Source organism: Idiotropiscis lumnitzeri, chromosome 21, assembly GCF_059441095.1.
Source record: "Idiotropiscis lumnitzeri isolate Australia: NSW breed Sydney's pygmy pipehorse chromosome 21, RoL_Ilum_1.0, whole genome shotgun sequence".
NCBI lineage: Eukaryota > Metazoa > Chordata > Actinopteri > Syngnathiformes > Syngnathidae > Idiotropiscis > Idiotropiscis lumnitzeri.
Genome location: NC_142411.1, coordinates 7,298,261 through 7,323,330, shown reverse-complemented (window position 1 = coordinate 7,323,330; position 25,070 = coordinate 7,298,261). Strand labels below are relative to the sequence as shown.

At 39.9% G+C, this 25,070-nt stretch overlaps 1 protein-coding gene across 1 annotated transcript in view; it reads right to left on the bottom strand.

The window, feature by feature from the left end:
* Positions 1-22,235, bottom strand: part of lama2 (laminin, alpha 2) — a 110,097-nt gene extending 87,862 nt beyond the window's left edge. The window contains exons 1-3 of the mRNA XM_088286465.1: positions 22,055-22,235; positions 2,994-3,164; positions 2,756-2,868 (exon numbers count right to left, since the gene is read on the bottom strand). Of these exons, the coding sequence (XP_088142591.1) occupies positions 2,756-2,868; positions 2,994-3,164; positions 22,055-22,121 (351 nt within the window). The 5' untranslated portion in view covers positions 22,122-22,235. The remainder of the gene's footprint in view (positions 1-2,755; positions 2,869-2,993; positions 3,165-22,054) is intronic.
* Between the last annotated feature and the right edge of the window lie 2,835 nt (positions 22,236-25,070).

The following is a 25,070-nucleotide window of genomic DNA, read 5'->3' as shown; positions in this document are numbered from 1 at the left end:
TATATAGATTATTTGCTTACATATTGACAAGACAATTTTCTAAAAAACATACCACATCTGGATGCTATTATTTATTTATTATTATTATTATTATTATTATTATTAAAAACACAAAAGAATCCATTCCCAGTTGAAAAAAAAAAATCTGTTCTTGTTTTTTTTGTCCTCCCCTCATTGATGAACTACTATCAAAGGAATAGTCACTGACAGCAAAAAAAATAAATAAATAAATAAAAATAAAAAAATGGTCCTTGCGTGAACGTTTAAGCATCAGAGAGTTTGTTTGCCTTCTCCGGCTGACCATGTAAGGCTAGCCTGACATGAAATGGACTGCAAGGAATTCATGTTGTCTCTGTGAGCTTTGGACAAACAATTTGGGAGGAACAGCTCTGGTGTGGCTACAATCGGAAACACTCTAAAAATGCGACTTGCATTAAATTAAAAGAGGAGGCGTGAGAGTTAATTTCGGAGAATGTGAATATAAGTGAAGTAGGATGCTGACATAAAAACAAGAGACAAGCTGACAGGTGCGTCTGCCGCACGACGGGGGGGGCCTAAAAATTTACTGTCACTGGAAATGTGCTAGCATCTCACTGGACTAATAGAGGTTTTTGGACAACTTCTTAAAAGTGTGACACATCCAATTTTCTTGCTTGCCAAACTTGCAGGCAAGAAAGTAGCAGATATTCACTATGGAGTCGTCTTATCGTGTTTATGCACAGAGACATTTTCAATGCTGCAGCACTGTGCATAAGAGTGTGGAAAAAAAACATTAAAATAGGACTCCTTGCATAAAAAAAAAAAAAATAGAAGCTGAAGCTGTTTTTATTAGTGTTTTCCACATCTGCTTTAGTAATGAGGAGATTGCGGGAGAGCAAGACGAGAGGCCTTTGGATAAAACGCATTACAAAAGGGAAATGTTCCGTATGCATTTGTGTTGTTTGTGCGCATAAAATTAAAGACGTAAAGAAACTTGGTAGGAATTCGGCCTTAAGCTTTGAAATCATCCATTGCGCAAAACAACAGCTTTCGCTTTGGCCAGAGCTGCCGTCCAACGCAAAAAAAAAAGTTTCATGTTTTTATTAGACCACAGACCATTCAATGATTGCTAAAAGCCAATTTGCAAGGAGGCGGGGCTTCGCAGAAGCGGAGAATAAATGAATGTAAGTAAAGAACACAACACGTGGCCTTTGTCCAGGGAAATATTCCCCATTTGCACATGGCACATGAAAATTTGAATGAAACGTAATACAGAGAAAAAAAAATAGTTAATATAATGTGTGTGAGGGTACGTGTTCTCGTATTCAGGAAGTGTGGATATTAGAAGTGCTTTGACTGACAGTTGCTTTCAGGATCCCGATCGCTCCGAAAGCTTCTGAACCAACCAGTGTGGCCCATGTGCCATTAGACCACATTCATCAAACGGCCCATGAATCATTTCTATAATAACGGTAATTTGCCTAAATGGTGAAGTGGCCAACGCTGGGACATTTACGAGCAAGTCCGCAGCCTCCATATGCTGTATGTACGTTAATACTGGAAACATAAAAGAAAGAGTGGCAAAGTCTTATAACAATGTCACTCTTGGGCAGGAATGTGTGTAAATTTGGTCAATTTTATATATTTTTTCGCAAATTAATACTATTTGTCAATCCCCGTGTGGGTCTGTTGTTAAAAATTTTTTACTAATTGTCGAAAGTATAAAAGGGGCTTGTTTTCTTTTCGGCTCAACATTCTACTGGTTTCCTGACAACTGATGCTTTGGGAGACGTCCAGATTTTTTTTTTTTTCCCCAATGACGGAGATATCATATATTTTTATAAATTAAACCAGGGGTCTTCAAACCTGTTCCCGGTGTCCTGTCTGTTTTCCTTCACTAACTGCTGCAACACACCTGATTCAAATGATCGGGATCGTTATCAAGCGTCTGCAGACCTTGCTGATTATTTGATCATTTGAATCAGGTGTGTTGCTGGAGGCAAAGTTGGAAAACAGGCAGGACAACGGCATTCAAAGAACAGGATTGAGGACCTCTGATCTAAATGAACAAAATACACTTGCCCGCAACACCTAAGAAGCACGATCTAAAACGGCGCTTATTACTTGAGAAAATGTCTTACTTCGAAAAAATAAATAAATAAATAAGAGCGTTGGACGTCAGCGATTTGCTCCGTAGGTGGTCGCCAAGAAAGAATGTCTCTAGCATTAAAAAGCTTTTAAAGGATCTGCATGGCAAATGGAGCAAGATGATGATTGTCGTCAACTGCCAAGCCTGCAGTCAACTGTTATAATCAATCTTCAATCAGTTCTCTGTGGCGCTCTTTGGAAGCTTGACTGGGACAAAAGAGGACATGAAGGGTCGCTGCGCAGAATGGGTCACCGGTTAGGAGCACCATAACCTGATTTTAGAACTTGTGTCAGCTGTTTTGAAAATAAGCCTAACTTCCTAATTGGGAATTCCCGAGTTTGAAATAAATGGGTAGTAATATATGCAAACTGGATACAGACCTTAATGGCCAATTTCAATTACTCAAAGGGGAGAGAACTTTGGCGATAAATCATCAAAACGAAATAATGCAAGGTGTGTTTATCTGTCTGCTTGCACTGCAGTCACATTGGAATGTGAGGACATCCGACTGGAATGTGAGGACATCCGAAATATGAATTGAGTTTTGAATTGAATTATGTAGCATAAAATGGTTGCGCAATCACACGTAGAAATTCCGTGTCATGAAAGCGTAAAAGTGTGTCCTACCTGTTTCAAGTCCAAAGTTATCGTCACATAGTGGTTTTCCATCCCATTCTTGATGGAGGGACTCTGCCACCAACGGTTCGTCCCGTCAATGGCATATTCTATGGGGTGACGCTCTACAGACAGAAGCAGAGCTGTCATCCTCCTCAAATTTGACATGGACAATTCTACCGTGATGAATTAGTGGCCAATTTTAGCATTACGAGCTGAGTGTGTGCGTATGAGTGAGAGTCTTTCTTACCAAAAGGTTTCACACTGTTCTGATTGCAGATTCGACATTGCGGGTTTCGTACAGGCTGACCTGGTACATGTTCTACTAGTTTACAGAACATCTCTGGCCCAGATAGACCGCACGTAGCGTTGGCTGTAATATCCGCCATGGACGCCAAGTTCAAAACAGCCGGGAATAAACCTGAGATTGAAAAGAAGACAATTACAATTATAGCACATGGGGAAAAAATGAATGATTAAATGATGAAGGGGACTGAAACATTTCTCGGGAATACCTTCTTACTTAACTAGATGAGTACAGCATACCGTATTTTCCAGACTATAAGCCGCTACTTTTTTCCTAGATTTTGAACCATGCGACTAATACAATGCTGTAGCTTTTCTGTGGATTTTTCTCTCACCACTAGGGGTGCTCTATAGTTCAGAAAATACGCTTTTTTTTCCTCTTAGTTCTGTTCTGTTTTAATTTCCAACATAGAAAACTGTGGCTTAAAATCTGGTGCAGCTTGTATATCTTTTTTTTTTGTTTTTTATTTTTAAATAGACTTGCTGCGGCTTATATACAGTTGAGCCTTATAGCCCGGAAAATATTTTTATTGCAATAATATATAATATAATATTTTGTAGATTTGTTGTTACGATATGTATGTGTACTGAGGTGGTAAGAAATTAAAACTGATCATGAGAAAATAGTTCAAGCTGGATATGGGTTATTATTGCCAGAATCTATTAAACCCATTTAACCCTCACACGCATATTCCGAAACAAAAAGGGGTAGATTTATTGATTTATTATTCAACTACTTGTTTTTGTAAGTCCAACGAAGTATAACTCAAATAATCCTAACAAAAAAAATAAATAAATACATTCAAATTGTGGCAGTCTGGCAAACAACAGACACACATACTGTACATGACAACCATGAAATGGCAAACAGGCCATGTCATATTTAAACAGGTGCGATGACATTAAAATATAAACACAGACACATAGAAATGAAGTCCAGTCATAAGCAGGGGGGGGCATGTGAACCAGAAGTGGAGGAGAGGGGAGCGAGTGTGTTTGTGTGTGTGTGTGTGTCCAGATGCGCACAGCTGTTGGAGCAGATGTCAACACTGTTGAACTGTGAAGAACATTCAAGACATCCAAATAACCACTTCTAAATGTCCATATTCTCACACATCATTCTCACAAACTCTGTGCTGCTGTTTATGGAAAATATTAAAGAACAACAGCTAATGACTGGAGCCCAAAATGATATTTTACATACGTGTGACTATTCTCATCTGTTTCGTTTCATTCTGAGGGAACCGAATCGATCGCAACTGGACTGGACTGTTCTGGTGTTCTTAGAAGACATTTTGGCATCAATTACTTTAACGGCCTGTAAAATTGCTGGCATCCTTCGAGAATATTAGTGAATTCTGAATACTTATTTATTTATCTAATTTATATATTTGTCTGTATTATTGTTGTATTGCACTGGAGAGGGGAGCCCTCTAATCTCATTGCACACTTGAGTACAATGACAAAGGGATTTCTAATTCTAATTCTAATTAATGGGTTGCCATGGAATTAGACACAGGTCAAATTGCATGCACGTTTAATCTCTTTGATCAAGTCCGTTCATGAAAAAATAAAATTAAAAGATATAGAAATAAATAACGTTTAGTCATTGCGGAATGAAAAAAACGGCAAACTTTTAATGAAGATTCTTCTGACTTTCTGTCTGCACAGGCTGCCATAGCAACCTGCTGTGAATGTTCCATTTTGTTATCATGAGTGAAACTTTTTTTTCACTCCCTTTTCATGTTGAACAAAAAAGGTGGGAAAACATCGGAGACAGGGATCGGATTTCAAACCCACTGAATGTCACGCACACAATGACGTTCTGCCTTCAGGTACTTCATGTGTCACTTTATTACCCGTCTGGGTTGGAGAGTCCTAATAGGTACCTTTTTTTTCTTGGTCCATTTAGCTCATTGCGAATAGATCACTGAAAGGTTCTGACATTTTGACTCAAATACAATCAAGACATTTTTTTTAGATGGCATATTAATGGAGATAGAATCGTAATATCGCCAAAACTTGGTGGGGGAAAAAAACGGGACTAGTGAATAGTGAGCCTCGCCACTTGATCAATAGCGTCACTAAAACAAGAGTAATGGAGATCAACTACAGAAAATCTCCCCGAGGTTTCTTTATTACATTGTGCACGGAAGCACTGTTTGCGTTTTCTGTCATGGGAGGCGATGAGTCTTCATATTGTGTGTATGCGCCGCCCTATATACACACACGTGGGGGTGTGTGTGTGTGTGTGTGTGATGGATGTGTTATTGTTGAGTTTTGGGGCAAGATGTAAGCATGATGGAATAAAAAGGAGGTTGAAAAGGACGGGATCATCTCGCTGCGCACCTCCCTCTCCATCTTCCCCCCCTCCACCCTGAGCACGTCAGCGTTACGGGCTGGAGAAAATATGGAAAGATTGATGAAGATGCCGGGATGGATGGAAGGATTCTCAGAGAACGATAGTGTTGTTTAAAAGGGTCAAGGCTGGGAGTGGGAATGAGGGATGAGACGAGTATGATCGTCTATACTCGCGGGTACGGTATATGGAGGAGGTGAATTCATCTACATATAAAGTTGTGTGCAAGTTTAAAGCCAAAGATGAAAAATGCTTAGATGTGAATAAGGGAATTCAACTTGTGGGAAAAAGAACGAGTCGTGGAAAACCCAAATCATAGTTCTTTATAATGTATTTAAAAATAAAATGATTGAATTTAATTCTTGACGTCAATTTTGCAACCTTAGTAGCTTCTTCAAGGCCCAAAATAAAAAAAAAAAGCTGTTTAGAATCACGCCGCCACGTAAAAACTATAAACAGTCGTGATAAATGTTCACGCTGGCAGAGAATAAGAGATGAATGGATAAAAAGTAGACAAAGCTTCAAGACCGAGTTTTCCCTTTTCAATGTTATTTGCGAAGATATTCAAGTTCACTTAAAGCCGTTTTTTTTTTTTTTGTAACTCCGTGGCTGAGACATTATCTGTAAAAAAAAAAAGCAAGAGAACAAAACTAATTTCCTCTTTCCAGAGGACATCGCAATCACCTCAAGATACTCGGGCAGATAACATAGCACTTTAAGAACACAATATATCTGATTTTTTTTTTCCTTAAACAAACTTCAGCTTCAAGCATTTTAGCAAGAAAATAAGTAAGAAAGACATTTTCCCCAAAAAATTAAGAGACTCAAGAAATCGTTATGAATGCACAAAGCAAACAGCTGAGGTTAACAACCCACGCAAAGATCTGCACCAACATACGTGACCTTTCTGATCTCGGCCTATCATAAGCTGATTTCTCAAACCTTGACATTACTCAGAGGAGTAATGCCGGAATGCAAATGTCCAAATCATTCGGATGGGATCTTAACCAGACGGGGGAGGCTCCAGATGAATGCAAACATCTGATAGTTGGGGGGGGATGGGTTGCCATTTGCATGAGCTCGGAGAACTTTGCTCAGTAAGGGCTATAATGCAACAACTTTACACAATACCTCACAAAAAAATAAAATAAATAATAATAATATGGTGTTCAAAATGGCCACTCTGTATTATTTCTGTTATGACATAACCCTTACTGAAATGTTGGTTATGATATGTTACAAAACTCAGCGCAATGGTATAACTGGTTGACAATGACTATGTAGATGTAGTCCAAAAACCTTTTAAAACAAAAAATATTGCACGTCTCCGGGTTTTTAAAAGCAATGTAAATGGGCGGAATAACCTGAATATGCCCTTATTTTTATTATTTATTTGTTATTGTTTTATTTTTTTTCTAATTGCCGAATTGCATGCCTCTGTTATCCCCCTGAGTTATCTAACACGAATATATGCGTATGTATACGCCGATCGGAATACCGTATCGCACGGAAAATACACAAAGTGCTTATATGCCCGGTGTTTGGTGTGCTACCCAACGGAAATACATGAATAGTGATAAAAAAATAAAAAAATAAATAGACTAAATAGACATGGCGAAAGCTAAAGTATGGAAAGCCGTCTTCATGAATCTAGTGAAAGACATGAATATAACGTAGTCTCGTGAAGAATCGTAGAAGAACAAGCGTGACATGACGTATAATTGCGTCATGACTGGTTATTCGGAATAACTCCAAAATCGCAATTTTGACCTGAATTCAAATTGGTTGCCGTCATGCATGGAGGAAATTGATGCTTTGTCAGCTTGTTCACATTTGCAGCATTCATTTAAAAGGCACAAGAGGATGAGGGTGGTCGTCACCTTTCGGTCTGAATCAAAAACCATCCTGCTCTTTTCTAAAAATGTTATCACTGATCATTGCCAAGCTTTTGTGTCTGTTCCACAAATAGACGTTGACCTTTAAGCCATCTCCTACCAGCAATACATCTCAATCCGTATATCTAAATTTACAGACACTTGCACTAGCAGAGCCAAAGGTGAAGGCGATTGCTTAGTGGTTTTAAAAAAAAATAAAAAACTTCACCAAAAAGCTGCAAGTTTGAAATGTAGGACAAGAGTGAAAATAAAACATGAATACATTCATTATTTGGAAACGAGGCCCCACCCGGCAGATGCACGGAAATTAGCATGAAGAAAATAAACGGCGACAAAAAACCGTGAAATCAGATTGTGTCTGAGGCTCGCAAGCTGCTTTCGCAATACAAAACATCCAGTCGCTTCATTAAATCCCTGCAGCCAACTCAACACAGCAGGACTCATTAATACGGCGCATCATCTCTGCTTTTATTTTTTTTATAAATAGCGTTTCATGTTTTATTCATGATGTGTAATAAGGGACAAATACAGCGGTAGAACATCTGGTACAATCAGATTAGAGTCATGATCTAAAGGCTGTGAGAAAAAAAAAAACAGATAAAGGCCTCATTTAAAAAAAAAAAAAAGACATTTCATCCGCTATTTTTCAATTACTCTGATGGGACTCTATTACGGGAAACAAAAAAATGCAACATATGTGAAAGGCCGCTGACTGAAATCTAGCTTGACCCATTGTTGTCATATTTCACAGTGTCAGGCAGCAGTTATCTCCCAACAACAAGACCAGCGGCGTGACTTGATTTATTTCAACACATTGCAGAAGGAAAGACGGAAAATTTCACTTGTCGCATCGATTGTAATTTGAGTCAGCCCTAATTTTTATCAATGCCAGACTGGAAAGAAAATATTTTAAAAAGTCAAAGATCATGACGAACAAGACATGGAAAGTTTTAAAGCCTTCACTGTCTCTTAGTCCACATCTGTTGGTCACTTTTCGCTCCACCTCCAGGGGAGTTTTAGCGAGAAATGAAAACTAAGTCAACATCCTCCTCTCACTCGGACTTCCTGCCTTGGCATGTCATCCGAGTCTGAAACGAAGCTCCAAAATGAAAACCTCGCGCAAACAGCCGCCCTCCATAGATATACTGTGAATTATTTATTAAACAAACAAAATGAAAGGCAGAGAGCACATGTGAAAGGCAGGAGGAACGACTGCGGGCGGATCAGAAAGGTCAAGTTATTTCCTCGTCCTACTTCCCTCCTTTTTTTCCAATTAGACTTCTTTCCATTGACTCACGATGGCAACGGCCAAACCCCGTGTGGCTATTATATATCGGACTGCCGCAGTAACAGCGTCATATAAATTCAAGTATCTTTTTAAAGGATGGCGAATGATCTGTACTTACTTCGCATCTGATATACACCGACAGTTAAAAGCCTCTGAGGTTCCATCCATCCATTTTCTATACCGCTTGTCCGCATTCATCCTCTCATGGCTCGCAGGTAATCTTGAGCATATCCCATATAACGTATTTCCAGACTATAAGGCACCTGCAGGAACTGTTTTTTTGAAAAAAAAAAAAAAAAAAAAACGATATACAAGCTGTACCAGGCGATTAGCCGCAGTTTTTTTTATGTTGAAAAAAAAAAATGTTTACTGCAAGTACAGAACGATTTTGTACGGTGAATGCACATAAAGGTACATATACAGATTCGTAAAATGGTGCCTTTTAACACAGCAACAACTTTGCTAATTACAACAGAACAGACCCAAGAGAAAAAAAAATTGAGATTTAGTTTGCGTATTTTCTGAATTATAGAGCGCCCCTACTGGTGAAAGGAAAATCCACAGAAAAAAATAAATAAATAAATAAATAAAAAAAAAAATAATAAAAAAAAAATATATATATATACATATATATATATATATATATTTATATAAACTCACATTCATCGCAATTTAGTGTCTTCAGTAAACATCACAGATGTTTTTGTGAGGAAGCAAAACCCACACAAGCATGAGAGACAATATGCAAACATAACAGTAAGCAAGGCGTGTTCAGTGTTTGTAGAGATGTGACGGTGGACATGTGTTTGTGAGTATCTTCTTGCAGACATGCTCTCTCATTTTGTGTTTGTGGTGGGACTGATCCGTGCAAACCAAGTCCTCTTCCAGACGGTCATAAAGTCAGTCTAAACAGGAAAGCCACCGAGTTATAGACGGTTAATCCACCCCCCTCCCCGTACTCGGGCAAAGACACGCACAAGGGGGGGTTCAATGGCCTGTGGTTATCTCAGCAATTAAATTCATGTTGCAGACAAGAAGGCCGAGCATAAAGCCACCGTTGTCAGACGCAGACATCAAAAACTGGAAAATTACAATTCGGACAACCAGTCAATCAAATACCTACATTCTTTCAGCAATGAAAAGGCACTGTGTGAACTCTTAATAGGAAAAAAATCCGCTTGGATCTTCAAAAAAAAAAAAAAAAAAAGGAAGTAGAGCAAGAATCTTTATGTGCAATTACTCCTGGATAAGTGGTTGGAGTGATTTAAACCAGTTCAAGACAGCTCGTAGTAAATCTATCAAGCCGTGTTACGAGTGGTCCCTCTGTTGCGAGCGCACACACACACACACTCACACACACACGCGCACACACATCATACCTGATGAGGCAGTGATGAGGACATTGTTAAATCATCCCCAAGCACCTTTGAAATACACATATATGATTTAAGTCGGAACTCATCTGGGCTAGCCTTGCGTTGCACTCACCCAGTCATCAGCCAAGGCTGCAACACACACAAACACACCTACACAAACAAACACACACATTTTCACTGTCTGGGCGATATGGGGAATATGTTGGGCTTGGTAATGAAAACACGCCATTGAGCAGATTTACAGGAGAGCAACTTGATCCCCGGCCTCAACAGAGATTTATTACTGGTGAAGAATCTAATCTCATAGCGACGAGCGGCATAGGCAAGAATGACAATATCAGTTTTGGCATTTATCTTTAGTGCAGCAATCACGATCTCTCACATTGCTGATTGCTCCGGCTTTGAGTGAAAAGTCTCGCTGGGTGAGTCACAGTTCATTTAAGGGAGCATGTACGTGGAACAGTGACGGTCCGCTATGACGGACGCTTCTTGACCTTGCAGGGGAGCTCGTAATACTTTTGTGATCGCAACAAAAAAACACGACAAACTTTTATAAAATCTCAGCTCAAGGTCTACGCAGTGTAACCTCAAAGGGGTCATTGGAATTTAAAAATCGCACTAAGATTATTTCCGGAGTGTTTTTTTAAGGATGCTCGCTGACGTGGACAAAACGACGTGACATTAGATAAGGACATTTCTGCTTTTGTAGTTCAGTGTGTGCACAAGCTCATACGCGCTGAGTACATTTAGTATTAGCCAGGCCAGGAAATAACATCATTTTCTAGATGAGGCCAGCGGGTACACAAGGGATTCTGGGTAATTGGAAATCCAGATGGGCGTGCATGAGTTTCACACAGGAAGGAGTTACGGCAGAGATTGAACTGAACAAACGGGCAACAAACGTTAATATCGTTTATTTCTGTCTTTTCGGCTCTCATCTCAGTTTTATTTTTCTTATTTTCTTCTCATGTTACATTCTCTACTTATTCCTGATCTAATTTTTGGATTGTACTCCTCTCGGTTCTCTTCTCACCTGACCAAGGAGTGATTAAAAAAAAAAAAAAATGAACAGTCAAGTGCGCCATAGACTAGACAAGAATTGAGTGCCAGAGTCCATAGGGTACAATCAGCAAAGTATATACACGGGGAAGCGCTAGTAATCATGAAGAATATTGACAGGCCGTCCGCACAAACTCAATATCTCAGACGAAAGGACGTGGTTAGCACTGTTAGCACTGTATGCGTAGCAGTAACTGAAGCACTTCGCAGCCTGTTAGCAGGTGTCAGTCAACAACTTGAACATGAGATACAATAATTTCAGGCCAGAATGAATTTAAAAAAAAAAACAAAAAAAAAAACAGATGTTCATGTTCAAAAACAGGATTTGTACATCCGGTCAGAGTGAAATATGTTCACACGCTTGTGGTGAGAAATTAAATGAAAGGTCTGGAAACGAAGAGCAGATAGCTAGCTAGCTAGCTAGCTAGCTAGCGGTGGGCGGTCAAGGCCTTTAAGGCATTCTCTACATAAACAAGTAAAAAATGATCATATTCTTCTTTTGATGTCATATTATCTAGTGTTGTATTCTTAGGTGAGAGTTTTTATCCAATCAGAATTCAGCTAGCTCGTTTTGCCAGGCAGGTTTCACAATACCAGTAGCACACACTATTCGTACGAGGCCTTCAGATACAATTGCGCGGGCGAAAATCTAAAATATATTCTTTCTTTTTTTAAACCACAATAGCCAAAAGGAGTGGATAGTGTAGATTTAATTGCAGATACGCTTGCGAGGTCATTTTCAAGGCGAAGCTTTCAAGAGAAGCTAGGTCGTCCAACACTCAGTCAGTACTGTGTAAGTGTTTTTCTGTATATTATTTGTCCAGCCGTGGTGTCATAAATTACGGTATTATGAGGGGGATTGATTCAAGGAGGACCTCACCGAAGGCCCGGGTGTGAAATGCACAGCCCGCCACTGCTAGCTAGCAAGATAGATCCGGAAGATGGTTTGGAAATGCTGATAATTTAGTTCGATTCCTGTTCCTATTTTAGTGTACATTTTACCTCACCACACACCAGACCAATGCTAAATCTACTAAGATGATGAGTTCTGCCTTGTCCACCGAAATTCTAGAACTCAAAAAAAGGTGTACTGAGGTAGCTGTGTCTGCCACAGAGATGGGATTCTACTTATACGAAATGAGTTTGCCATGACGTGACATATTGAAGTTAAGACTGTTAGAACAATCAGTTCAAGTGATGTGTTCAATGCTTTTAATGCTGGCCTCTCGCGCAGTTTTAAAAGATAGCTATTGATCAGGAGAGAGCTGAACTGGAGGATGCTGACTCACTGCTTTTGGGCACCACTGATGACTACACCTCTGCTATTAGCTGGTCCGAAGCTCGCGTTCACTGCCCCGGCAGGGGAAATGTTCAAGCTATTGACCGCAGCGGAGATGTGTCTTTGACACTAAGATATTTATTGCAGTGTTAATGCGGTTGATTTTTAGAGGATGCTTTTTTTTTGCCAATGCAAAAATTCCTAAGAAGTTAAACAGGGCACACCATACAGGGTGTTTTCCACATGAGTTTTACAAGAACAAGACGGTTCCAACAAAAGTATCTGTCACACTCATCTGAGCACGTGTGTGTTAGTGCAGTCTTGCCTGAATCAAAGTGTGTTTCCGCGGAGCACATAGCATTCATTACAGTGGCACTACGGACAAACTGCTCCCTGGATAGACATTGATTTTCACCCAATGGATATCACTGTTAGCAAAACCTAATAGCTTGGTGGGTAATGGCTACAGGTTATGAATGAGCCCCTTTGGGCAGGAGCGAGAGAAAGGGGGGAAAAAACGGAGAGAGCAGATGGAAGGTCAAGAGAAAACGACTCCAGAAAAAAAAATGTGAAACGATGGAATTGAGAAAATGACTGCGATAGCTATGAAGTTGTGAATCTATTTTCGACAAAAACTAAAAGAGGTGAACAGACGACGGACGCTGATTCTGCTCATTAGTCAAACACCGATTCATCCATGCATCACGAGCTTGGACCGTGAGCCGGTCACGGGTAAAGACCTGCTGCATCAGCAAGGAAACACACAAATAAACAGGGGCGACGATGAAATCTCGATCCGCCATTACAACATATTGTGAAGACTCTGGAAGGTGTTTGCAATATGAGAAATACTTGACATGTGATGTGCCCAGCAGCACGAAAAAATAGTAGTACAGCGAGGCAACAATTTTATCGCCTTCACTGTGGAGACGAGGCGATGATGACACACGGCAGGGACGTCTGTTGTGAGGTAGTGATGAAATGTTTGCGTTTGACGCACTACTTGAGACAAAATATGCTGCCCAGCGAGCACTAATATTTTCTTGAATTGCCTTCAGCTGTGATTAGCACGCACTTTCCCCATGACATTTTCATCATCTTACGCAAGGCCCCGGATTTGTATTTCCATTCAAATCCGTATTCATCTCGGGCCAAGATCGTGTATTGACGATGGAACGGAGACTCCACGGTGGGAAAATGTTCAGTGGGGTTAATGACGGTTTCCCGGCTAAGAGTGGGTCATTTTGCCACAAACCGCTCAAAGACAACCACAAAATGTTATCGCACGGGAATAATGCTGACATTAAGGTCGCTTCAGCACTGTTTTAATACCTGTGTGTGCTGAACTTAATTTGAAGCTCAGAGTAAACCCCCAAGATATTTCCCAGAGGGTCAAATGTTATTTGCTCAGCCATCTCGCTAAAGTATCCACAAACCTAGATAAGTCAGCTTTCAAGTTCTGCTGTTGGATCATTAATGGCTGCTGGTTTGGAACAGCATCTTTGTTTCACAGTCTGTGTAGTTTGCGTCTCTGCAGACCGTAGACCAAAGATAGGACAGCGGAGTGGTTTGGTTCCGTGATAATCAACTCAGATATGAAAAAAAAAAATTGGGGATTTTGCTCTTCATCGAAAGGCAAGTCATTTTTAACAATTGGGTTTGAGTCTGGGTTTTTTAGTTCTTAAACAACCTAAGCAAGCGCCTCCCCACCTCGGGCAGAGCATGTAAACTAACAAAAGGCCTTTATGCGTAGCAACCCCGCAAACAATGAACACGTTGATTTGCTCTAACAGAGGAGTGGGTTTTTCTCAAAGGATAAATGTGCTGACGGACCACCCACCATCATAGCGCTTAGGTCGGCTATCCTCTGCAGATCCAAACAAGGTCAGTAAGAAGAGAAACATCCAAATAACTCACTGATATTAAACCCTGTCTTAGAGCGAGCTCACTCGCCTTTCAGCCATGGGAGTCTCGTAAGTTATTGTTCATTGCTGGCCTAGCGGTTTTTCTCCTTAAGGTCAACCATCCAGATAATAATTAATAAAGCAACACATTACTACCCGACCAAATAGTCATGGTGTCCTCAACAGGAAATTGACATTGTGGACTAACTCCCAACCTTGCACAATCACGGACCACCACCCTTATTCCCAGTTGCAGTCAGTCTATTACTGTTCCGCCACTGCAAAATCCCTGCGTACAAGCACACACACACACACACACACAACACACATTTTCCCATTTTTCATCTTTTGTCAAACGTGAACATTTGCTCTGCATTAGCCTCTCTGTGGGTTTGCCTTGGACCGCAATAATGGAAATAGAAAAACCTAATGGAAATGTGAAATTCTGAATACAGACCTCTCCCTCACGCTGTATCTCATCCATACACACGATATCAGGGAGAGAAAAAGCCACAGGTATAATGGAAAATCAAAATGTATGCAGAAACTTTTTTTTTTTTCTGCCACCTTACCTCTGCTTCTTGCAGTATTTTTCTCTGTCTAAGTTGTACGCAAGCGCACACACACACGCACACCCACACAGTATATAAATGCCCTGTAACCAACGAGGCCATTCTGATAGACTCTTATTCTCTCTGATGCTTTATCAGCGGAATCACACAAACATTCAGCAAGAAAATAATGGCTTTTCTGTTTGCTGTCTTTTTTTTTGTGTGTGTGTTTGCGCGTGTGTGTGCGTGCATTCATTTCGACCTATCTGAGCGTCAATGTGCACTGTGTACAAATATGGCAAGACATCGGGATTGTTTAATTCATTGAGTCACAAGTCAAATGTGTTTTGTTTTCTTTTTAAGTCAAATGTACTTTTTATGTCATTTAAATAAGATCTGAAAGTCGTTGCATGGAATGAATTCTTCAAATGGAGTCCTGTCATCCAGTGCACATTCATGTGAAACTGATATTTGTGGTCTAGGGTCCTTTTAGTTTCGTTATCTAATTGTAGGACCTTGCAGCAGAGTCCAGCACATTTGGATCCAGAAAGCCTTAATAGAAAGCAAAAAAAAAATAAAAAATAACACACAGTGGAAAAATACCAAAAAATGGCTAAAGAATAGAACGTCAAACTACTAAATACTATTGAGCATCTGTAGGAGATTAAAAATGCAGTCTTGAGAATTAAATAATAACAAACTCTTTACAGAGATTCGATAAAGTCAAAAACTCTTTGCTTTTGCCTCTGGAGGAGTTTGGGCATTGAGACTCAGACCACACAGCAGGGTAAGGTTATGATGACCTGAGATAAAGGAGGGTGATTCGATGGGGTCGAAGATCACGAGTGTGAGAGGTTAGAGTTCAGCTTAATATTGGAGGTTGTGACAGAAGAAAATAAAAATCATCCCAGCAGGAAGCGCAGCATACCGACAGATGCAACAACAAACCTTCCAAGACAATCTCTGGGAATCTCTTCCCGTGACACCAATACACCGAAAACCATGCTGCGACCATGTGTCGAACAAATATGTGTGGGAGAGTCATCGGCATAATAGAGCAGCCACTAAAAGCAGCTGCTATGACTCCATGCACAAATTCTAACGCAAACCAGCCACATTTCAAATTGACAGAGGCTCAGTTGGGCGTTTCTGGAAGTGTGAAACTGTCAAAATTGCATCATTGATATTAGGTTGAAGGTAAAAGTGCATATGACGGAAAATACGTTTAGAATTGTTAACTGGTTTTAGTAGTCTCAAGCCAAGCGTATTCAAACCACGAAAAAAATGGAGAAAAGCTTTAAACATGAAGTCACAATCACAGTTTTCACTTCTGGGACGACTTTCAACAAGATTTTGAAGCAAGTCGGTGAGGACCCCATTGATGGGGTTGAAGTCTTTCAGTCGTGGTTTTTCACTCAGACTTTGCGCGGAAACTACCGGAGAGCTCTCTTTCTGTTCATCACGTTGGCTGTTTCTCAATTGGCGCTTTTGACATCTCTAGCGTCTCGTGAAAGGTCGTCAGTCACGGCTCAAGAAAGTACGCAGAAACCAAGAACGCACGGAATACCCAGATGTTGTTATCGTCTGCTAGCTTAAATCAAGGATGCATCAGTGGTATACTTGTGAAGTCTCTGCCGGGAAACTATCACAATTCCATTTTACAAAAAGACTAGCGTTCTTAGGAAGACCGGACTTTGCTGGATTCTCTCAGTTGGCTTTTGTGAACGTTGAACAGGTTAAACATTCACGATTATCGGCCTAACTTTTTTTTTGCAAAGCAGCTTCGGAAGTAAAAATACACATCGCCCACTTCAGGATAATCGTTCAGATGAATTTGTCATCGACATTGAAGAATCTGGTATTTTCTAACTTTGATTGGAAGGGATTGTAAATGCTATTTCAATATCTGTGCATACCTCACTTCACTGATGAAGTTGACGTCTTCCAAAGACACATAACAAAGGCAAAAATCATCTCTTTGTATTATTTTAGATCAGTACTTCTCAAATAATGAGTCGGGGCCCCCCTTCGAGGTGCCGGTGCAATGCGGAGGGGGGCATGTGCAACCCTGGGTAACATGCTCTTTTTCCCGCCTTACTACAATAAAGTGTAATTGCACCTCCACTCCAGTAGGTGGCAGTGGTGCTCTCATTGCCCGGTGTTCTCTACGACGTAGGTAAGTTTTTAAACAAAAATTAGATTATTTATAGTTGTGGCGGTGGTCTAACAGGAAACAACCAAGCCTGAATAAAAAATAATACTTTACTTTACTTACTCATTTACTGCCATTGACGGCCAAAGACGTCAAAGATCCATTTTTTTACTCGGCTGGTAGTGAATAAGTTATGTGATGTTGGGGTCTCACATTATAGCCTTCTTTGAACTACCTATGTAAGACACTTTTTTTCTTCCCATAAAAGAAAGCGTGCCCTCAGTCTCCTCACCATAGATCAGATTTTAAACTGGAACAAACCGGCAGCACCTCCACGAACCAAGAGTGAAAGCGCACGGAGACAAACAAAGTGAGGCCAAACATAGATCTAGGCTATGGCTGGAGAGGTTGTGAGCCATACGCTAACTCAAAGATGAAAGGGAGGCTGCTGAGAAGAAGGAGAAAGATGAGTAGTGTAGTGGCGTAGGAGGGGGGGGGCGTGAAGAGTGGGGGTGAAATGATGAAATGGTCTAACACAAAAGTGCAGAAAGCTTTTGATGGGTGAAAATGTGAAAATGGTACCCAAATCCATCAGTGAAACATGTTTGATGTTTTTTTTTTTTTTTTTTTTGATATAAAGTTATAGTCCATCCGGATTTCATAAAGCATGTACAAATGCTATTTGTCAGTAAAAGGATACACCGACGAGGAAGATCAGGGGGCCGAGGAACGAATGGAGAGAGAGAGGCAAATTAAAGAAAGTAGTAGACAAGCCAGGAGGTGAAATTGTCAGCAGCGGAGGAGGGGAGTGTGTGTAGGGGGCGCTCATTATTGACACCATGTGTTACCCCAGGAAGCTCCTTGGCAAAATATAAGCATGTAGACAGATCAGAGAAGGGGAAACAACATGGAGAGGGGGGCCGGGGGGGGTGGGGTTAAACTCTTTGCAGCTGCAGGCCTGCATGTGCGAGTATGTGTCCGAGGGTCAGCAGGCGTACATCTCATGTCAGGCCTTCTGTGTTGCTAGCCGCAAGGTCAAACAATCAAATCCCTTAAGTCGTAGAACCGCAAGCCAACCTTTTACCATTTTCTTTTAAATTAACTAGAGCCATTTAACCCGCAATCAACCAGAAAGCAGAACCACAAAGGGAACGTGTTCGAAAGGTCTGCCCAACCTCGGATTGAGAAACAGATTTTCCCATTCAAGGTGTGCGTCGTTTATGTCTCATTAGGTTTTCATTTCCAACGGTTCTCGTAAGTCTTGTTCCTTGCATCGACCAATCAGTTTTGGCCACTTGTGTCTTGTCAAGGTGGGCCTCGTTATATCGTCAGTTTGCTTGTGTTTAGTTTCCTTGAGAAGCCTTTATGTTTTGCGCATCGTCTTCACTTTTGAGTGGTTTATTTCTCACGGTTGTTTAAAGATTTCTTGACTTTTATTTATTATGTTGTTTTATTTTGTCCATTTTGCCTCAAACTATTTTAGTACATCCTGCACCTTTTTCCACAAACTGCATCTCTGATCGGACTATTTAAAATCCAAGACTTCAGAGTTTTTTTGTGGTTACGTAAACAGATGTGCAAAATTGAGTTTACAATTTTTGAGTTTTAAATATGGCTGATAAAAATCAGCCGATGTGGTTTATAGAGTCTGAAAAATGATTAAAAAAAAATAGCTGACTCTCAAACGAGCATCATCAAAGGTGCTCATATTTAAATAGCTTTCAAGTGTTTGGAAGAAGAGGGCTATAGGCTGAGGTACCCAGCGCACTTCACATTCAAACAGGTGAAGAGGAACAAGACAACGAGATGCTCTTTTCCCGTGAGTACACCGACGCTTTTATTCGTATGTATTTTTGGAATAATGTCATTTAACGTCAATTTGTGTCAAGTGAAACAGGAAGTTTTTTTTTAAATTATTATTAATATGCAATTTGGAGTGAACAAAACGTTTTGGTAGCTCAACTAAGCTTGTTTACGTACATGCTTCTGTTTTGGTTAGCAACAGAGTCCACCATGCTCAACTCTTTAATGCCTTTAAGAACTTAATTAGTACCTAGTACCTAATATTTTTTTTCATGGTCTATCAGAATGATGGCCACCGTTTGCGGAAATAATGGTAATGAAACAATGCAGAGCAGGGGAATATTTTTTTGTTGTTGTGTTGTTGTTATTCCTCTGTTTATTAAAATCCACGACTGAGACTGTGGACTCGCGGCATCGATAAATTAGACACAAATTCAATGTATGAGATTCCACTATTTGCAGACTGAACCCTCATGGGAGTTTGCTTTCGATGCGGCCTAAATTAAAGAATGCGTGCCGACTTCAGCGGGGAGTGCTATTATTTTCAAAAAGTCTGTCCTCCAATTGTGCAGGTATATGTTCTCTTGGTAAACAGTCCGAATGCAGGAGCTTCTGTCAACACACACACTTACTAATTCATCAACTCAAAGCCGCCTTCTCTCGCTCGCTCTCTCACTAAGGCAAAGTCGAGGTGGGCAGAGCTGATATTGTGTCCCTGGAAGAATTAACTATTGATTTTCTCCTTAGCATTATCAGTGCAGCTCTGACAACAAACCAGCTCCAGCGACACAAGTGTGTGCATGCGCACGAAAAAAATAAATAAAAAAATCTAGATTTTGTTCTGCAAAGGATGTGCTGTTTTTTGTGGGCACAGGCTCAAAGGGAAAATGCCAAATCAAATATTAACATGTGACAGAAGCATATGCAAGCCATATAAATACCAGAATCAGCATTCATTAGGACAGATCCTTTTTTTTTTTTTTTTTTTTTTAATCTTGGCTCTCCAGTCCACACTATTGACAGGAAGCATGCCACATCTTTCCAATTTAACACCTGTTTAAATTTAGAACCCAAGGGTGTACTATAATCTACATACACGAACACGTGTTAACATTGCAGTGGCCTACGTCTTTGGCACAATGTCATTGATCACGTTTCCTCATTCTGTGTTAAAGTTCTGAGGGTAAACTGAGGGCCATGAACAATTTTCTCCTGCAGAGGTTTTATCGAAATGGTGTTTTAAGTGTGGACCCAACTCGGATTGTCTCATAAATAGAAGCAAGTGGAGTTGTTATGACTGCTAGTAATTAAAATATCCAAGTAAGCCTAAGCTCACTAACCCTGGAAAGTCATTCCGCTGCAAAAACTGGCCAATAAGGTACCCAAAAAGAAAACTAGCTGATCTTTTGAACCGGTTCAGCTGAAGGGGAAAAATGGATGATTCCTATAATTAAAAATAAATATGGTGGACAAGGCTGACCACGCTCCACCGCAAATTAAAGACCATTCACTATCGGCTTTTTCATTTGCTCTCATTTTCGAAGATGTTTTTCGATTGTTCTTGAGTTTGCCAAGTGCTTTAGCACATTGGATTGTGTTAACTCGTAAATTTCTTTGAATACGTCTTCCTATCTTAAATTGTATGCTTTGGTGGGTCCTTCCACACAGAAAACATCAATTACTTCCACTAAGTTTGGCTTTCCGAGACGAGAAAGTTTGACAGATTTCCCGATGGAGCGTTCGATCAAACCCATCCAACTAAGCGTGGCAGCTTTTTACATTAACAAAGCCGACTGGGATCAACATGTTTCAGAAACATAACATTGAGATGGATCCATCTCATGAAAATATTGATTCCTCTAATGGCCTAGAGACAAGAAAAGAAAAACGCTGGATTCACATCACATTCCCCAGTGATGCCTCCGGGGAGCTCAGAAGTCATTCAGCGCACCTTAGTTAAATTTGCATTAACATAAACTGATAAACACTTCTGTAATTGCTTTGAAGATAACTTCAAAAATGTCATATTAGCATTGCTAATAGTACTGAGGGGAAGACGTATTCAATTTATACCTGCACGAATCATCAAGTGGTGTTTGTGAAGGTTGTGACAATTTCTTTTGAGTTTGTACAAACCCCCAAAAATTCTTCAGAAAAAAAATAATTACAAATCATTACGGGGACGGGGGGTCCAAGCATATTTCTGGGCCCCCCTTGAAATGGCGCCATTTTTTTTTTTTTTCAATAGACCTACTGTCTGTTCTTGTATTGTTACGATCAACAAACATTTCTACTTCTATCTTGCTCTGCATAATGCATTTTCCGCCACTGTTTAAAATCGCGGCCTCATGGGTTTTGTGAGGGGATTTTATCTTTGCCCACCAAATTACAACTAAAACACATTTTCACCCAGCTGCACTGATATAAACCAAAGGAAATCGATTTGATTTAGTTTGAGATCATCAGAGGGGGCTGCCCATTTTCTTTGAGTAATGCCAGAAGCAGCATCCCTGAGCATGTCAGGCTGTGCGAACAACTCTCTACGGACCTCAGTGGCAGGCAGAATGACAATGTAGAGCACGCGGCATAATTGTGAGCAGTGAATCTCATGAAAATTTGAGCAACAATCAGAAAACAACAATGATCAACAGGCTGCTCGTCCTGCTTCTTTTCAGAGAGAATCTAGAACAGAAGAATACTTTGAAATAGCGCCATTGTTAATAAATAAGTTAAATATGACATTTATTCGAAAAACAAGGTTGGAAAAACAATAATAGCTAAAAATGCTTCATAGTTACTTTATTGGGTATTATCTCTCTGCCTGTAACTTTTATTTTCACAGCTGGTGAGTCATTGATCAGTGTGAGTCATCACCAAGAGTCAAAACTTTTCTGCAGCATTTTTGGTCATTTTTAGATCATCCACCGGAAGTAAATCTGATTTAAGTTTGTCGACAAAATCACAACCTTATTGGTTAATTTATGAACAGCTACAAAAAAAAAGGCAAAAGTTCAAGATAGGAATATTCCAAAAGACAGAGAGAGAGTAAAATGTGAAGAAAGAGGTGGCTTAATGAGCAAACTAACAAATGTTATGTCTAATGCAAAAATTTAAATGGAAAAAAATATGCATGTGGTTCGCCATGCCAGCGTGAAGAAATGTTTGCTATCTAATGTCTAATTAGCTACTATTTTACACGAAGGCACGTTATTTTATGTTTTAACTTCACTGAGAGATTTAAAAAAAAAAAAAAAAGTTGATAAGAACACAGTGTGCCTCACGTGACGTAATCATCAATGGACTCTTGCGTAGCGACAGACAAACAGACAAGACGCTCACCTCTTTGCTGCGCGTGGCCACATTGCCATAGCAACGCGGCGAGGAGCACCAGTCCGAGCCGCCTCATGTTTGTCCCGTGTGAGATTTTTGGAGGTGCCGGCACGCCACTGCGAGCAGGAGTTGAAGCGAACTTTGCACTCCTCCTCCTCGTTCCTCTCTCTCCCCCTTCCCCTCTTGGTCTAAAGGGAACATGTGGGAATGTCCTGTGAAGAAAGCAGAAGTTTTGGTCCAACTTGACAACTGTTTTAGGGCTCCTCCTGCTGCCCTGCTCCACTCACCACACGCCGTCTGAAGCGCGACGATGTCACGTGGGCACTTAAAATAGACGCTGTGTGTTTAGTTGTTCTAATCAGTTGTATGACAAAAATGCTACTTGAAATGTAGACAAAATATGTGCATGATACATTTTTCGGTGCATATATAAAAGATCCTGCAATAAGCAAACAACAAAATAACATCATCCTGTAATTATTTTACAGTGCAAAGAAAATTACCATTCATAAAACTGCTTGACAAGAAACCAACTTTACGGGCAAAAACTGATTGATTTTCACGAGTTGACTCAATCAAAATGTAACGATTAAAACAGTCTGTGTCATGCATATAATTAAAAACCACAAAAAAAACGTGTCTGCCATCTGGTGGTGAGTGGTGATATTACAACTTAAAAATAGATACTTTTATTTTTTTTTACAGTTCTTCCAGGATAATTTTCCAGTTTTTTTTTCCATTTGACCTATAAAAGCTCGTGCAATACAGATTTTTACCATGCGTTCTAATTTATTAGCTATGACTTTTCAGAAAAAAAAAATTCACCTGTTGCTCAACCAAACCCTTGATTCATAAATATTAATAAATGTAATAATATACTAAATAGGCCATTATTATTTTATTCTTTATTTATTTATTTATATGAAAACCTGATGCTCAGCGCAAAAAAAGTTGACTTGTGTCTCTGAATTAAAAAATGTGTCGACCAGTGTAATCGGTCTTTACCTTCCTAAAACCTCGCGTCGCAAACTGTCAGGTTTTTATAAGCCGTATCTCACAACCAACAGACAAAAACACAAGTGCTGATGGCAAAGGAAGACGATCTGAAAATTAATTCAATAAACTCGCACTTCATTAACAAGATTCTCAACGATGAAAAATTGCTGAATCGATTCATCACGCCTTGGCCGACGCGATCTTCTCCTCGCTTGTATCCAAAATGCAAAACACAAATGGCTTCTGTTTCAGCGCCGCATTTGAAAAGGCATTAGGAATGCACCGCATTTCATCTGCTCCAATTGTGTTTAAATATGACTGAACAACGCGGTGCCGTGTATGCGGGCCGTACTTCTAATCAAATAAAGCGCGGCCTGGATTGCATCCTTGCGCTCGTGTAATGCAAATAGCTTATTATGCTGTGAATTCTGAGGCGTGCTCAATGGCTGCACTCATGTTGAAGTGTTCTTCCGCTCAATGACTGGAGTGTGATGGAACTGTGTCCCTGGCTCTGTTAGGATGACATTAGGTTGGAGCCCGCGCACACACATTTGCACGGACACACTCCGAAACAAACACACACAGGAAACCAAGGCTGATAGCTGATGCTTTATAAATGAATAGATTTGAGGACGAGGCATCTCGATATCATGCGGGGATTTTTCTGAGCATATATTGCGGCGAATTTGCATTTAAATGCCACACTGTTCTGAGCTTCTACTTCCCACATGGCTCATTGAAGAATGAATTGACCATGAGTGTGAGTGTCAATGTTTATTTTCTATATTTTTTTCAAAACCCGATCCAGCCGAACAATAAATTCTTCCGGAGATTGATTCAAAATTAATTTAAACAACTGTTTATTGGACTTTGTATGCATTCAAAGTGTACAGTGGGTTGATGTTGGTTATTCATGAGCTGTGGGTCAGAGTTCACGATAAATTGTGAGTTATGCAAATGTGAAACGCACTAAAATAACACACTGAATTAAAGTGCTGTAATTGAGGATTTAGTGGATGCTGGAAGTCGCATAAATGGAGCACATTAAAAGTATGACTATTTGTTGAAGGGCTGATGGATGACCTAAAATGTAAAAAAGAACAACAGTTTTATCTGCCATTAAACAGAAAATATGAATTTCCCGGTGCTGGTTTATTGGTGCCAATATAACTCACTGTGTGCCAGCTTCATAAAGTTTTTATGGAGGGGCAAAATCACTGCCAAAAAAAAAATGCATAATCTTTCTCAAACTCTTAAGGCAGCCATCTTGGGGATAGGATGAAACTCGGTTTGAATTCCAATTGCTTGTTAATGACTTAACACAAACACAACAGTTTGTCCAGTGTAGATAAGACACGCAGACCTGTGGTAATTAAATAAACTCACTTTGCTTGCAGGGCATTTCACCCGACTGCTTCTTAATGCTGGATTAGGTTGATCAAATATGGATTAAATCCACACTATATATACAAACAAATAGTCACACAAAACATCCCAGAATATGGATTATTATTTTTTTTTTTTTAGATCTGTCTCATTTGGAATTATTTGGTTTGGTTCATTATCATCCATCCATTTTCTGTATTCTTGATGACCTGAGATCAGAACATTATTAAAATCATATTTTGAAAAATCATCACACTCAGTTGTCATCATGTCCAAAATTTTGTCTATTTACTATTGACTGGTTTGGTGATATAACCTTAAAAAAAAATCATGCCTACAGTTAATTAAAAGTAAAAGCTGTTTGTTCCTGCATGTGCCTACTAATTCCCAGATGGTGGTGAATTGTACATGGAGCATATGCTCAAATTATCGCTCATGTGCTGATAGAGCAGCGACTGAAATCCTCCTCCGGGGAAGTCCAGGATGTAGAACAGATCATATTTTGTGAAGAAGAACGTAAAGCATTGGAATGAGTGATCAACAATTCCATGGATGAATGGATCTTAAAGGCCTCACTGGCTGGAGTTGAAAAGACCGTCTCATATCGGCGTCTTCTACGCAGCCAATGCGGGATTTTCGCTCC